General features: G+C 50.5%; 1 protein-coding gene across 6 annotated transcripts in view; it reads left to right on the top strand.

Moving 5' to 3' along the window:
- The window catches only part of SEC16A (SEC16 homolog A, endoplasmic reticulum export factor), a 421,944-nt gene that overhangs the window by 263,591 nt on the left and 144,677 nt on the right, over positions 1–13,676 (top strand). For 2 of the 6 annotated variants that reach the window (XM_078641918.1, XM_078641915.1), the window contains exons 22-23: positions 1,950–1,997; positions 3,259–3,306. The exons of 2 other annotated variants lie outside the window; for them this stretch is intronic. In XM_078641918.1, coding sequence (XP_078498044.1) covers positions 1,950–1,997; positions 3,259–3,306 — 96 coding nt within the window. The remainder of the gene's footprint in view (positions 1–1,949; positions 1,998–3,258; positions 3,307–13,676) is intronic. 2 more of the 6 variants (XM_078641920.1, XM_078641917.1) reach the window with 1 other exon arrangement.

Here is a 13,676-nt window from a genome sequence, read left to right as displayed (position 1 = left end):
TTCAGAGTCACAGACGCAGTCCCAGGCCCCAAAGGCCGCCGCTCTCACAACTAGGCCGCACCTGCGCCGTCCGCCGGAGCACGGACCGAGCCACCGCCGCCTTCTTAAAATCGCCTCCACTCTCCTCATCTCCAAGCTGAACCGGCCTGCTGCCTTCCGAGGCGCGGGGCCCCCCGGGGTATTGGAGAAGCAGATGAGCGGGATCCACCAGCACCTCCGCGTCTCAGCGCTTTTCAAGCCTGCCGATCCACAGGCCGAGATCTCGTGCTCCCGGGGCCCGGGCCCAGGCAGCCGCGCGCTGCCGACAGGGTCCAGGGGGGGGTGCACTCCTCGTAGGGACCCCACACCACTGCCTACACGCAGGCCCAGATCAGGTGTCAGCCATCAGGAGCAGGGGGGGAGAGTCTCCAGAGGGCCCCCCCGCGCTGCCCGCCGATCTACGGGCCGATGCTGCTCTCCACGGCCTGTCACCATAACAGGGGGGCACACACCTGCCGCTCACCTCAGATGTACGCCTCGCAGCATCCGCCGGCTCACGGACCGACGCTTAGGCCGGCAGGCCTCCGCTCCGCCACTACTCCTCCCGGGCACCCGGAAATGGTGCCGGGAGCGCTCAACCGCCACTAGCACAGCGGGAGTGCCCCGACCACTTCAAGCCTTCTGTCGGCTCGGCCCAGCCGACCGAGGGTGCCACAAGTGCCTCCGGTCTCACTGCCGCTTCACCCGCGGCTCGTCTGCCCCAGCGTCAGCCACTCTCCGCCTGATGCGCGCTACTCCTCCGGGAACCACCGCTCTGCTCCCAACGTGGCCGGCTAGCCTCCGGGTGCTCGGAGGCCGCGTTGCCGCAGGGACGGGGATCGCTGTCGGTCTGCGCACAGAGAGTGCCACTGCCGGAAGGGGGCTGCTCAGGGGACCTTGGAAGGGCACAGGGAGGGCGAAATACAAAGCTTTATGGTGGTCGGCGCCGGAGGGACCGTACTTCACGTCCTACACCGCCGCCATCTTGGCCACGCCCCGGCATTTCAGTTTTTAGGCTCCGAAGTGTTGGAGACACTGAACTGCACACGAAAAAAAGGATTTTTAATTTATAAAAAGCTATTATTTATACTTTAATTTGAATAGATACAATATGTCTTGGTTAAATAAGTACTGACAATGTGCTTTGCTAGTGAACTGTTATAAAAAACATAAATCATAATGCACTGTTTGTGGACTGTAAGGAGATAAGTAAACAGTCCTTTAGCCGAAAATGCTCCAAGCTCTCTTAGGCAGCAGCAAAATGTTTGGTTAATTTGCCATGGACTTCCTGCTGGCCCCATGGACTTCACTTTTAGAAAACTTTGCTACAAATGTATATTAAAATATTTACAGTGTCTTGCAAAAGGTAGTTAGGTGAAATTGTGGATCTCTTGGTGTTTTGATTGTAGTGTGCATTTGTACCAAAGTGGGTTGGAAAAAGGTAATCTAGTGGCTTGACCTGTAAGAGGTACCATGCAACTCCTTAACAAAAGGACTCTCCTCCAAATCAGTGCAACAGCATAGCAGAAGGACTTTTTAGGAGACATGGATTTCTGGCCCAGGTTCATAGACCTATAGCTGAGCTTTGAGGATTGAGTGTTGAGAACCTTTTTTCAACATTTGAGCACTTAGCTATTCGTCTTCCATAACTTTATTTCTCCACAAATGATATCCAATCCAAATTCATTTTCTTTTTTCCCCCCATATGTTGGAATTCTAAAGGTACCCAGTGTTAGTGGTTTGTCTTTAGGGTTGCCTGAAAGAGTGTTTTGTCTTTTTTTTCTCTTTTGCCTAAAGTTTTTAAGTTTACAGTGCTATAGTCACCCTCTGCCCTGCTGTCAGTAGCAGGCAAACAATTCTACAATACCCTGCTGGGGAAGACAAGAATAATAATGTATATTTACATGTGCACTGTGTTTGTTTCCAAACAGGCATCAGGATACAGATCAAGAACAGCATCTCAGTCATCTGCCTGGAGGGTATGACCTAGCAAGTCATTGCTTGGGCTCACCCTTAATCAAAGATCTCACACAAATTTTCTGGTGAAGGGAATCCCTACTGATTTTCACATTCGTTAAGTCACTTGGTGAAGGAAATCTACATTTTGAAACATTTATTTATTTATTTTTGGTGTTTGGCAGAACCCCACAGGTCACCTCCTGGACACCTCTGTCATTACAATTCTTACTTACTCTTATTAAATTTCCAGCATCTCAGGAGGCATTCACGAGTGGGATTTAATTGCGATTTATTATGAGCAATGCTATATACTTAACTGGCCGAGATACTCAAGAACCACTCAGCCTATGGCCTATTTGGCTAACATACCTTGCTAATGTACCTGATAGTGAGGCTACTGCATGCCATGTCTGGTATATTTGTATTTGTACGGTTATGTAATGCCATCCCCGCTCCTAAAGTATTACCTCTTGTTGCAAGGCTATTTCAGCACGGTGTCCTTACACCTGAAAAATAAATTAATCAAGTAATCTTATCTTCACAAGGGCACTTGTTCCAGGAAGTCCTAATTCGTCACTGCCCCTTATCTCCTGAGTGATCAAACTGGTATTACAGGAGGCTACTTACTGAATTGCATTGTTTCCACTTAAACCGAAAGGTCAAGTTTTCTTTTAAATACATAGTTTGTATTACATTCTACTTCTTTGTGCTTTCTATTTGCCATATAAGGAAATGAAGGCATATAGGGATTTACATAGGCTTAATCAATCTTTCAAGTGTGGATGGAAGTTGTATTGCAACCAATGTCTTCTGTTTCTTGAGTCCGTAATGTAGCAACTAGAATAAATCATCTCTCCAACTCTCTGTATTATATTTAATATTATATTTAATATTTCCTTATTTTATTTATTATTATTGAAAAAATGCAAACCTATATGTAGAGATCTGAAAACTATTTTACCATTACCCAATACTACCTTCTATGGCTTCTGCTAGCACTTGTATTGATTCATTGCTTGCACAACATTTGAGCTAGGAGTGGGATGCCTGGGACATCTTGGGATGTATTTTCAACTGCATCATGGCTTTTCTTGATCCGCATCCTTCTAAAAGCTTTTTATGGTTTTGGGCCTCAGTTTATACCCATTTCTCTATGTTTGCAAGGCTCTATTCTTGTGTGTTACTTGCTATCTATATACTGCAATATTAGACTTCCCGTTTCCTTTTCATAAGCCGTATCTTGTGGCTTTTGATTAAATGCCTTTTTCTGTGTTCAAACAGGCACCAGGTCAGCGATCAAGAAACGCTTCGCAATCCTCTACACGCATGGTATGTCACTGCTTCAGCTCAGATGTATACTCTTATGTTGACTGATCATCATTCAACAGAAATGTTTCTTTTTTACTGGTAGATTGTTCTAACTACTGATTCCTCACATTTGGATAGGATCCAAAAAATCTTCAGCAGTACCTCTGCACTCCAGTAGGTAGACTTGCGCAGCTCTACGCTGACGTCTTTCTGCTCCGAAAGTGACTAACGGAGCCTAATGTAAGCACCATCCATATGCGCTGCCATCGGCTCCTTTTTTTTCCGCACCACCAGATGCCGATCCAGAGCACTCTCTCATCTCTTCACAAGACTATTTTTCTCAAATGTTTTCAAATTCTACCAGTGCGCAAAGGAATGTCCCTCCCAAAAACAGGGTGTAAACCTTTTAGGGACCGTTGCAAAAATATGTCTGTGGCAGTTTCCCATCAAATTTCTTTGGTGCTTGGGGTCGGACTAGGACTCCAAGGTCTGTAGTGACTGCACCTTTATGCACTTGAAAGCCACCCAGGACCATGAAGCTAAGCTCTGCATCACTGAACATCGTAAGACTCCATGCTTTAATCAGTCATAGTTGAACAGAAGGTCCCGTTTACATGACATATCTCAGTTGTGGTTAACGTCTTCATGCAAATCCAAGCAAAAGCATAAAAAGTAAGCAGGATTTGTGGCCCTTCCCCATCTCCCTTTTGAATTCATGAGGAGGTGCAATGGTATCAACTTGCCTCTCAGTATCACTCCCAAAGCCACTTGCCTTATATCAACCCTTATCCCGAGTGTAGAAAAGTGCCCCTTCTTGACATTGTACCCCCACTTTTTGCCAAGTAGTTGATGTAATTTCGAGTGGAAGTGCACTGGGTTCCTGCTAATTAGGACTCCAGTGCCATATACCTTTCCCAAAATGATTTAATTGTTTCCCCAATTGGCAACACTTTTAGTACCCTCTGAAAGTCCCTAGTAAATGGTACCTAGGGCCTGAGGTACTAAAGAGGGTGCCCAAGGGCTGCACCACAAATTGTGCCACCCTAAGGGGCCCCTCACCAAGCTCATGCAAATTGCCATTGCAGGCTGCGTGTCTTGGTGCAAACAAAAGTCAAAACATATGGTACACAACCTGTGAGCCATGCCTGCAGACACTGGATGCAGTATAGGTACGTCACCCCTACAACAGGTCTTACCGTCCTAAGGCAGGGTGGAGCACACTACATGTGAGGGGATAACTGCCTGAGCAGATATGCCCCTGTGCTGGTCAGTTCCAAGACTGCCAGTACAAGTGATCAGGGAAGCCATTTTAAAAGCATGTGCTGGACACTCGTGAAAGACTAGTTTTCCAGTTACATGATGGCTTCACTGAAAATAGGGATGTTTGGGATCAAACATCTCATATTAATAAACCCCAATGACTTCCCTACAGCACCGCAGGATAGGGAATCTGAGCTCAAAATGTTTGTAAAGCACAGCTTTTCATTACATTTGATTAATGCCAGTCGCCTGTTGGAATGTTACATCCACACCCGTTGTGACTCTGTTGCTCAGGTTCTCCCTGCTGTGCTTGATAATGTACATTCCACCCTTACGGAAGGCCTAAAAGATGGCTGTGATGCTGCAAAGTTTGCAATCCTTTGTAGGTTGGATACTATAGATTACCTTGGCTGGGCAGTAGGCACCAGTGTGGTTCTCCAAAGACACTAGAATGTGATCCATGGGCTTCTCTGGGGATGTTCAATATACATTGATGAAACATGCCTTTTGATGCTCATCTTTTTGGTGAAAATGCAGATTGTCCCCGTGAGTGCTTAAAAAATAGTTGGACCACAGCGTCGTCCTTGGGCCTCTCTGCCTCTCCTTGGCATTGGTTTAGTCTGCCCCATGTCTATGCAAGTTTTTTTCTATACCGCCAGCAACCTATCCAGCCAGTTCAGCAGACTTCGCAGCCCTTTTGTGGCCATGGTACCCACATGGCAACATGGACAACAGGGGCTATGGATGACACATCCTAAGGCCTCTCCAGCCCTACAGCTACAAAACCTCTTTATAGCACCCATTCCCATGCAGGTGATCGTCGATAGGCAAACAGCCTCCATGCCGGTGTCAAGATCTAATATTTTCTGTCTGAGTGGCAAACACTCACTTTGGACATGTGGGTCCTACAAATTGTTCCGCAAGGTTACGCCCTACCATTTCATTATCACTCTGCTGCGTCTTCCACCATCCTCAGAATGGCTGAACTGTCCCGCTTGAAGCAGGAAATGCAGGTCCATTTTGCCAAAGGAACCATAGAGAGGGTACCGGCATCTGGGGTAGGCACTGGCTGCTACTTCTATCTGATAGTGACTACTAGCCGCAGATTCCTTCACTTATAATTATCCCCAGGCGTGAGACTGGATCCGGAACATTTTTATTGCCTCAGCAACCCTGCGCGCAGGGGGGCGGGGCGACATCACGCGACTCCGCCTAGGCGTCGTCCGCGTACGTGACTTCAGCGAGGTCACATTAGACCCGCCCCTGCGTGCCTACGTCAGTTTTTTCCTTTTCCGCGTGCAACGTGGATCCGGTCCTTCGGTTCTGTTTGGGGTCCCCCCTTTTTCCCCATTTCTCTTTGGTGGGACAGTGTGCGAATGACTTCGGGCTTCAAAACTTGCTCTTTATGTGGGCGTCTTATGTAGGTGACCGACCCTCACCTCATTAGTATGTGTTGTTTGGGGAAGGATCACTGTGCCACTGATTGTCCGGAGTGTCGACAGTTGAAGCCAAAGTCACGGCGGGAGTGCTGGATGAAACCTCTCTCTGCGCCTCTCTCCAGGTCGGCGTCCTCCCCTCGGTCTACTTCAGCAGACTGCTTCAGATATGGCGTGGTCGTCGCCCTTGCCCTTCTTCGATGTTGCGCGAGCGTCGCTCTCCGATGGGTAAGTGTCGCAGTTTGTCCCAGGGGTCTGGTTCCTGGCCGGCCAGGGGCGTGGACTCTCCATGGGTGATACGGCCCGCGTGCGGTGTTTGGGCGTCAAGAGTCCAAATGTAGACCTACGCGGCGGCTCTGCAGGCCTCTCTGGCGTCTCCTCCTCCTGGGGCATTGGCGGATCCCCTGCCTTGCGGCGGCGCCGCCGACTGGTTCGGTTCCAGACGTGGTGATGTTGGGGTGCGGCTCCTCTGGGGCACCTCCTTCACGCCACGGCGTCTCTGCCTCGCCGCTAACTCCTGCGGGAGTCCCTGTGGCGTCCCGGGAGGTCGCCGGGGCTCGGGTCGCATCACTGAGCCCCTCTCGGTCCTTTGACAAGGTGGTCCTGTCTAAGGCTGAAGTGACGCCGCTATGGCACCGGCAGCAGCTGGCCCGTGCGGAGGCACAGCGGTCGGCGGCCCCTCCTCGTCCCGGTCCGGGTCGAGTTCAGATGAGGAACCCACGTCCCTCTCCGGGCTCCTCTCGTTCCATCCCGCAGGCGGCGGTCTCGGAGGGCGAGTCGGTGGCTGAATCGTCTCTAGCTCTGCCTCATGGGTTGCCGAGCGATCACCGCTAAATTCTGGGCCGCGGCTGGCGGAGGACTTCGGGTCATTCCCCAGAGCCGTCTCGTTCACCACGCAGGTGTCTACCTCGGAGGGGGTCGGGTCGGTGTCGTCCCGGTGCCGGCTCAACTCCAGATCCACTCCGGTCTCCGGTGCTGGATGACTTAGTGGACTCTTGTCCAGTGACGCCAAATGGTTCCGGCGTCCTGCCTCAGGCTGCGGACTCTACGGATCCGTGCAGGGGTCGTACCGCGGATTCGTCTTCGGACGCTCCATCTTCCCCGGAGATAGGCTGCTGCTGCCTGCTGCTGCTGGCTGCTGCTGCTCCTCCTCTTCCTCTTCCTCCTCTTCCTCTTCCTCCTCTTCCTCTTCCTCTTCCTCCTCTTCCTCCTCTTCCTCTTCTTCCTCTTCTTCCTCTTCCTCCTCTTCCTCTTCTTCCTCTTCTTCTTCTTCCTCCTCTTCTTCCTCCTCCTCCTCCTCTTCCTCTTCTTCCCCCTCTTCCTCTTCCTCCTCTTCCTCCTCCTCCTCCTCTTCCTCCTCTTCCTCTTCCTCTTCCTCTTCCTCCTCTTCCTCCTCTTCCTCCTCTTCCTCCTCCTCTTCCTCCTCCTCCTCCTCCTCCTCTTCCTCCTCCTCTTCCTCCTCCTCTTCTTCCTCCTCTTCTTCCTCCTCCTCCTCCTCCTCCCCCTCCTCCTCCTCCTCCTCCTCCTTCTCCTCTTCCTGGTGCTGTCCTAGCTGGCAGGTTGCTCTCCGCCTGGAGTGGGTTAGCCTTCTTTTCCCTCGCTTCCTTGGGACTCCTAGGCTTCTTCTTCTTCCGCTCTTCCTGTCTTGGCTTTGAGCGGCGGCTAGTGTGCCCTGAGGAGGAGTGGGGTGCTTTGACCCCTTGACCTTGCCCTTGGTCCCTCTGTTGTGAGTGTGCGGGGCTCTTCGGCCTACTCCTTCTTTCTCTTCTTCTCTCCCTCCTACCGCCCTTGGGTCGGTGGGGTTCTGCTTGTTGGGGTTCCCATTGCCTGGCAGGGGCGAGTTTCTCCCTGGTCCACAGCTCTGGTCCCCTGTGGGGCCCCTGGTCTGTCTTGGCTGGTGGGGTCCTTTCGACAACCCTCCTTCCCCGGGGCTAATGCTAGCGTATCTATTCGACATGAAGGAATCTGCGGCTAGTAGTCTATCAGATGTACGAATTACTTCCTTTCGGTAACAATGTATCTGTTAGAGACGATTCTAGCCATAGATTCCTTCACGGCCCACCCTTCCTCCCCTGTTTTGCGAGGACCCTTGGGTTTGCCTTCGGTGCGTGCCTCTCGGCAGAGGGGGCTGGGTCTCCTATGAGTGCCTTCCTTGTTATGGACGGGTGGCTCTGTCGGGGGTGTTTCTTTTCTCCTTGGTTCTTTGGAGGATGGGGTTCCGGTGCCTTGCTGCTCTGGCTCTCCCGGGGGTATTGCTTATTTCCCTGTCCTTCCCTTCCCTCCCCTCCCTTCCTTCCATTGCTTCCTCTGATATGGGTTCCCTGGCCATGTTTTGTCCTTGCCCTTTGGGGGGGGGGGGTGTTGCCCTCTATATTGGGGTGGCTTGGAGGTTGTTCCTGTCTGTCTTGCAGCTGGTTCCCTTCCTTGCTCAGGTTGGGAGTGGTAGTTTCCTATGTGTGCTGTGACTTTTACGTATTTTCCATTTCTCTGGGGCACAGGGCTGGGAGGCTGTCTTATGCTGGCGGGGTGGCGGCGGAGGGCTCTTCTGGCTCTTTCTTCTTTCCCTGTCTTTAGTTTCTGCGGTGTTGTCACCACTCTTGTAGTGTGGTTAGTCACCATTTCTTTCCAATTTTTTTCTGCTCTTCGCACACTGTTCCCATGCTCACACAGTTTTTTATCTGGTGGTTCCACGTTGTGGTGCGGAAAAGTTCTCCTAAGAAAACTGACTTAGGCGCGCCGGGGCAGGTCTTATGTGACCTCGCTGACGTCACGTACGCGGAAGACTCCTGGGCGGAGTCGCGTGATGTCGCCCGCCCCCCAGCGAGCAGGTTTGCTGTGGCAAGAAAACTTTTCCGAATCCAGCCTTACGCCTGGGGATAATTCTACATGAAGGAACCTGTGGCTAGAATCGTCTTCACCAGATACATCATTACCGAAGGTAAGTAACTCGTATCTTACTTTCTGGTGCCAAACAAAGACAGAGTCCTCTGTCCCTTCCTGGAACTATCCTGTGGAAGAACAGATTCAAGATGCTCACCAATGCCCAGTTCTTGTCTGCCCTCGACACCCAATATTGGATGGTAGCATTGGTCCTGCAGGATGCTTATTTTCACATTAATGTCCTGCAGGTACTACCTGTGATTCACTGTGGAACAGGAGCACTTTGTTTGCTGTGCTTCCCTTTGGCCTCACGAGTGCCCCTATGGTGTTCACGAAAGTGATGGTTGCAGCACAACTTTGGAGGTCAGGGGTTCCAGACTTTTTTTGGCCTGGATGACTGGCTGCTGATGGTGTGCTTGCCCCAAGCAATCGTCACCCACCTTAAGACAATGGCAAACCACTTTATGCTGTAAGGGTTCACTATCAACATGCCTAATTTACACCTTATGCTCCTTTTTAGGTCTCGCCTGTCAATGCGCATGCGCATTGAGCAGAGCGAGACTATGGGGGCTTAAACAAAGCTTACCTACACTGGCGATTCACTGGCGATTTGATGAAGTGCATGTGCACTTTTAACTCAATGCGCAAGCGCAATTAGTTAAAATGCGCGTGCACAGCATCAAATCGTCAGCTTAGTGCCGCCAGCAGCTCTTCCCGCTCCGCCCCCTGCTGCATCAAAGGCTTGGCGCTCTGCCTCAGCCCAGCCATTCTCCTCCCCTAATTACCCCCTGCTGCATCAAAGGCTTTTTCACGGCCGGCCGTGCTTTCACTTTCACGGCTGGCCGGCCGTGTCTCCTTTTTCTTTTTTTTTTTTTTTTTTTTTTTAATCCGATGTTGATAATAACGATATCTGCTTGCTTTGCTTTATAACACTAATTTTATTTTAGCTCATCGCAGTGTGTTCACACTTCTATCGATGTTTCACAAAGTGTGATTTTGCAACTAAATGTAATTTTTGCACCTCTATGTGCTGGGGATGTCATACGAATACACATTTTTCACAACTCATTCATCATCAAACTAAATTTTCTCTCTATGCAGAGTGATTTTACACCTATAAGAAATGCCACACACTTGGTTACTTTGCTGCATTAGAGACTGTTCACCTAAGTTAGATTTTTGATTCTCTTCCAGGGGATCCTCATCAATAGTCATAAGCATTAGAATATTCCCGCCCATGCGCGGGACCCCGGAAACAATATATTATATGTGCCCCACATATATTATAGACATATATATAAATATATATATATATATATATATATAAAAATAAGCAATTGCAGCCAAATAAACAATAGAGCTGTAATATGCAGTGAAGAATTTCCACAATACAGTGAATTCTGTATTAGAAACATGAGAAACAACACCAATGCTTGTTTAGAAACTGTTTTAATGCTCAGAAAACAGTAGAAATTCTCATAACACACTGTAAGCATATACAGCTCCCAGGCTGCATTGCAAAATCCCAGTCTAAAAAGACTGAAAAGCTAACCTGTAGCTGAATGCACTAAAACTGACGCTGTGCCTTTAAGGCACCTCTGCCCCTAGCTTCCCATCATGCCTCAGGGGTTACAGTTAGGTCAGTTTTTCTTTCCGGCTCCTTCAGGAAGGACCCTGGATACTCAGCTCCACACTTTTCTGCCTTTTTCAGTCAGAAAATCTTCAAAAGAACAATTTTTTGATTTACTTTGACTTTTCACATCATAGTCAAGTAAATAATTGCTTAGCAGTTAATTTTTTGTGAGGTTTTCCTTTCAGGATGCCCTCATTATTTGATAATTGCCCTTCTTGTGGCCACAAGAAGGCAAAAACGGACTCTCATGAGGTCTGTATTTTATGCTTGCCAGAGGATCATGATCCTAAAGGCTGTTCTCATTGTAAAAAGCTGTCTGACAGAACACTTAAAGACAGAGAGAGGAACAGGCTCTATGGTCTGGCCCAGAGATCCATGAGAGGAAGATCTGCAGAGAGGAAGAGTTCAAAGAGACCCAGAACTCCCTCCAAAGGCAAGTCAGAGCGTCCATCAACCTCGGCACCGGGCTCGGCGCTGAAAAAACGACATCTGATGGACGGTTCGAGAGAAAAAGCTCCGTCGACGTCGAGATCGGCGTCGATGAGGAAATCGTCGTCGAAAAGAGGTTCGCCGTCGTCGAAGAAAGCTCCGCCGTCGTCAACTAGGCGACGATCGGCGTCGAGAGAAGCCACGAGATCGCCGTCGACGAGAGGTTCGGCGTCAAGACATAAGTCAACTCCGCCGCCGTCAACCAGGCGACGGTCGGCGTCGAGAGACAGAGAGTGTAACACCTCCGTCGACGTCTCCACGGAGGCGCTCGGCGTCGAGGAGCAAGAGCCCCCTCGGACGATCGACGTCGAGGAAGGGATCATCTAAGGCACGTCGGCGCTCGTCGTCGAGGATGTCAGATCCTCCGCCGTCGCCACATGCCAGGTCGATGACATCTCCGTCGCCGACAGATCAACGTCGGCCGACGTCGAGAGCTCCGTCGACGGCAGGACTAGACCGTTCGACGTCGAGACCTCTGTCGACGACAGGACTAGACCGTTCGACGTCGAGACCTCCGTCGACGGCAGGACAACGCCGTTCGACGTCGAGACCTCCGTCGACGGCAAGACAACGCCGTTCGACGTCGAGGGATATGACTCCGCCGTCGGCGCATCATCACCGATCGACGTCGAGGGACCACAGATCATCGTCGAAGCATTCAACGCCGAAGGTTATCGCCCCGTCGACGCCGCAGAGGCGTTCGACGTCGAGGGAAAGGCTTTTGAGACGTCCTCCAACACCGGTGAGACGGAGATCGCCTTCAGTGCCTTCGACAATCCTAGTGACACAATCTGCTTCACTCCATTCCTCCTCAAGTGCCTCGGGGTCAACGGGGTCATCTTCTAGGAGTAGGAGTCCGATTCAGAAGAATCCCCAGCGGGGTTACACTTCACATATAAGACTCTCTCCAAGATGGTATGCTCCGTTGAGTAATTGGAAGGATTCTAAGGCACCAGAGAGACTTCAAAGGTACCTGAGTCCAATCCACGGGTCTCCGCTTCAGCAACCAGAAGAGGCAGAGCGATCACACTCACGAGAGAGAAGAGCGGACAGGTCGCATGCCCCTAGGGTCTCCCGATCGCCAAGGAGGGAGCAACCCAAATCTCGGACACCGAGAAAAGAGGTACGAACTGAGAGATCGAGATCTCCAGTACATCAGAGGGTATCACGTTCTCCTCGAAGGGAGGAACGACCTAGGAGATCACCGGTGAGGAAGGAGCGTTTTCACCACAGGAGTAGAAGAACTCCTTCATCCTCCCCTCCATCTTCGCCTAGATCTTCGAAAGGGGACTACTCTCCGACGCTGGCAGACAGTCCTCGCTCAAGAGCTTCCCCTCTGGACGACGTCAACACGTATCTGGACGTTTTGCAAAGGGGTGCTCACAAGCTGAATATAGAAATGACCACTCCAGAGGTGTCCACTACTGTGATTTTTGAGACTCTTCATCACAAATCATATGCAAGGCCGTTGCTCCCATTAGTCCCAGGAATAATGGACCCAATCAAAGAGGTTTTCCTCACGCCAGCAACGATCAGAGCAGTACCGGCACGTATCCAAAAAAAATATAGGCCGGCTGACTCAGATCCTATCTTTGTTAAAGGTGAGCCTGCAGCGGACTCAGTTATTGTAGCATCAGCTAGGAAGAATCACACGGTCGCTCCCTCTTCGTCAGTTCCTCCTGACAAAGACAGCAAGACGCAAGATTCTTGGGGACGCAAGGTATGCAGCACGGCAGCTTCATCCCTAAAAGTCTCTAGTGCATCAGCCCTTCTGGGAAGGTACGATAGAGCCCTATGGGACTCCATGGAACGATTCAAAGAGAAATTGCCCAAGGAGGACCAGAAGGACTTTGAGGAGACCGTGACGGAGGGCTGTTTGGTGGCAAACCAAATGATTAGTTCATCAGCAGATAACGCCCTTCTAGCTGGACATAACTACTCACATGGGATATGTGCGAGGAGATCCTCTTGGCTACGTTTAACTGGGCTCAAGCCAGATGCCCAACAGCGCATCCTCAATCTGCCTTTTTCCGGATCTTCACTCTTCGGGGAGCATGCCGATCAGGAAATGGCCCGGATGAAGACCGAGTTAGACACAGTAAAGGCAGTAGGTCTGGAGAAACAGAAAGCACCGTTCAAACGACGCTTCAAGACCAACAAGAACCGGGGAGGCCAACAGAGGGTTCAAACCCCTCAATGGTCTCAAAATAAGCCGCAAGGAAAGCCGCAATACAGAGGAGGAAGGTCAAGCAGAGGTAGAGGCGGACATAATCAGTCCTCTACCACACCTAGAGGAGGCAAGGCCTGAGCAGTGGCTTCCTCTGTCACCGTTACCCACTCCAGTGGGAGGAAGTGCTGCACATCATCTGGCAGAGTGGGTCAGCATCACGAAAGATCGGTGGGTGCTGAATATACTGCGCAATGGATATGCGCTACGTTTCAGGAAGAAACCACAACCGGCTCCTCCAAAAAAGTCTCGCTCGTACCAACTAGAGCTCCTCAAAAAGGAAGTGAGCGTCCTCTTAAAGAAAAACGCAATCGAAGTGGTACCCCTATCCCAAAGGGGGAAAGGAGTGTACTCAAGATATTTCCTTGTTCCCAAAAAAGACCAAGAAGGCAAATTCAGACCAATTTTGGATCTTCGACTCCTCAACAAAGTGGTGGTCAAAGAGAAGTTTCGCATGTTGGCACTC

The sequence above is a fragment of the Lissotriton helveticus genome, chromosome 5_1, assembly GCF_964261635.1.
Source record: "Lissotriton helveticus chromosome 5_1, aLisHel1.1, whole genome shotgun sequence".
In the NCBI taxonomy this organism is placed as follows: Eukaryota; Metazoa; Chordata; class Amphibia; order Caudata; family Salamandridae; genus Lissotriton; species Lissotriton helveticus.
The sequence above is the reverse complement of the archived record's forward strand: the minus strand, read 5'-3'. Positions and strand labels throughout refer to the sequence as shown.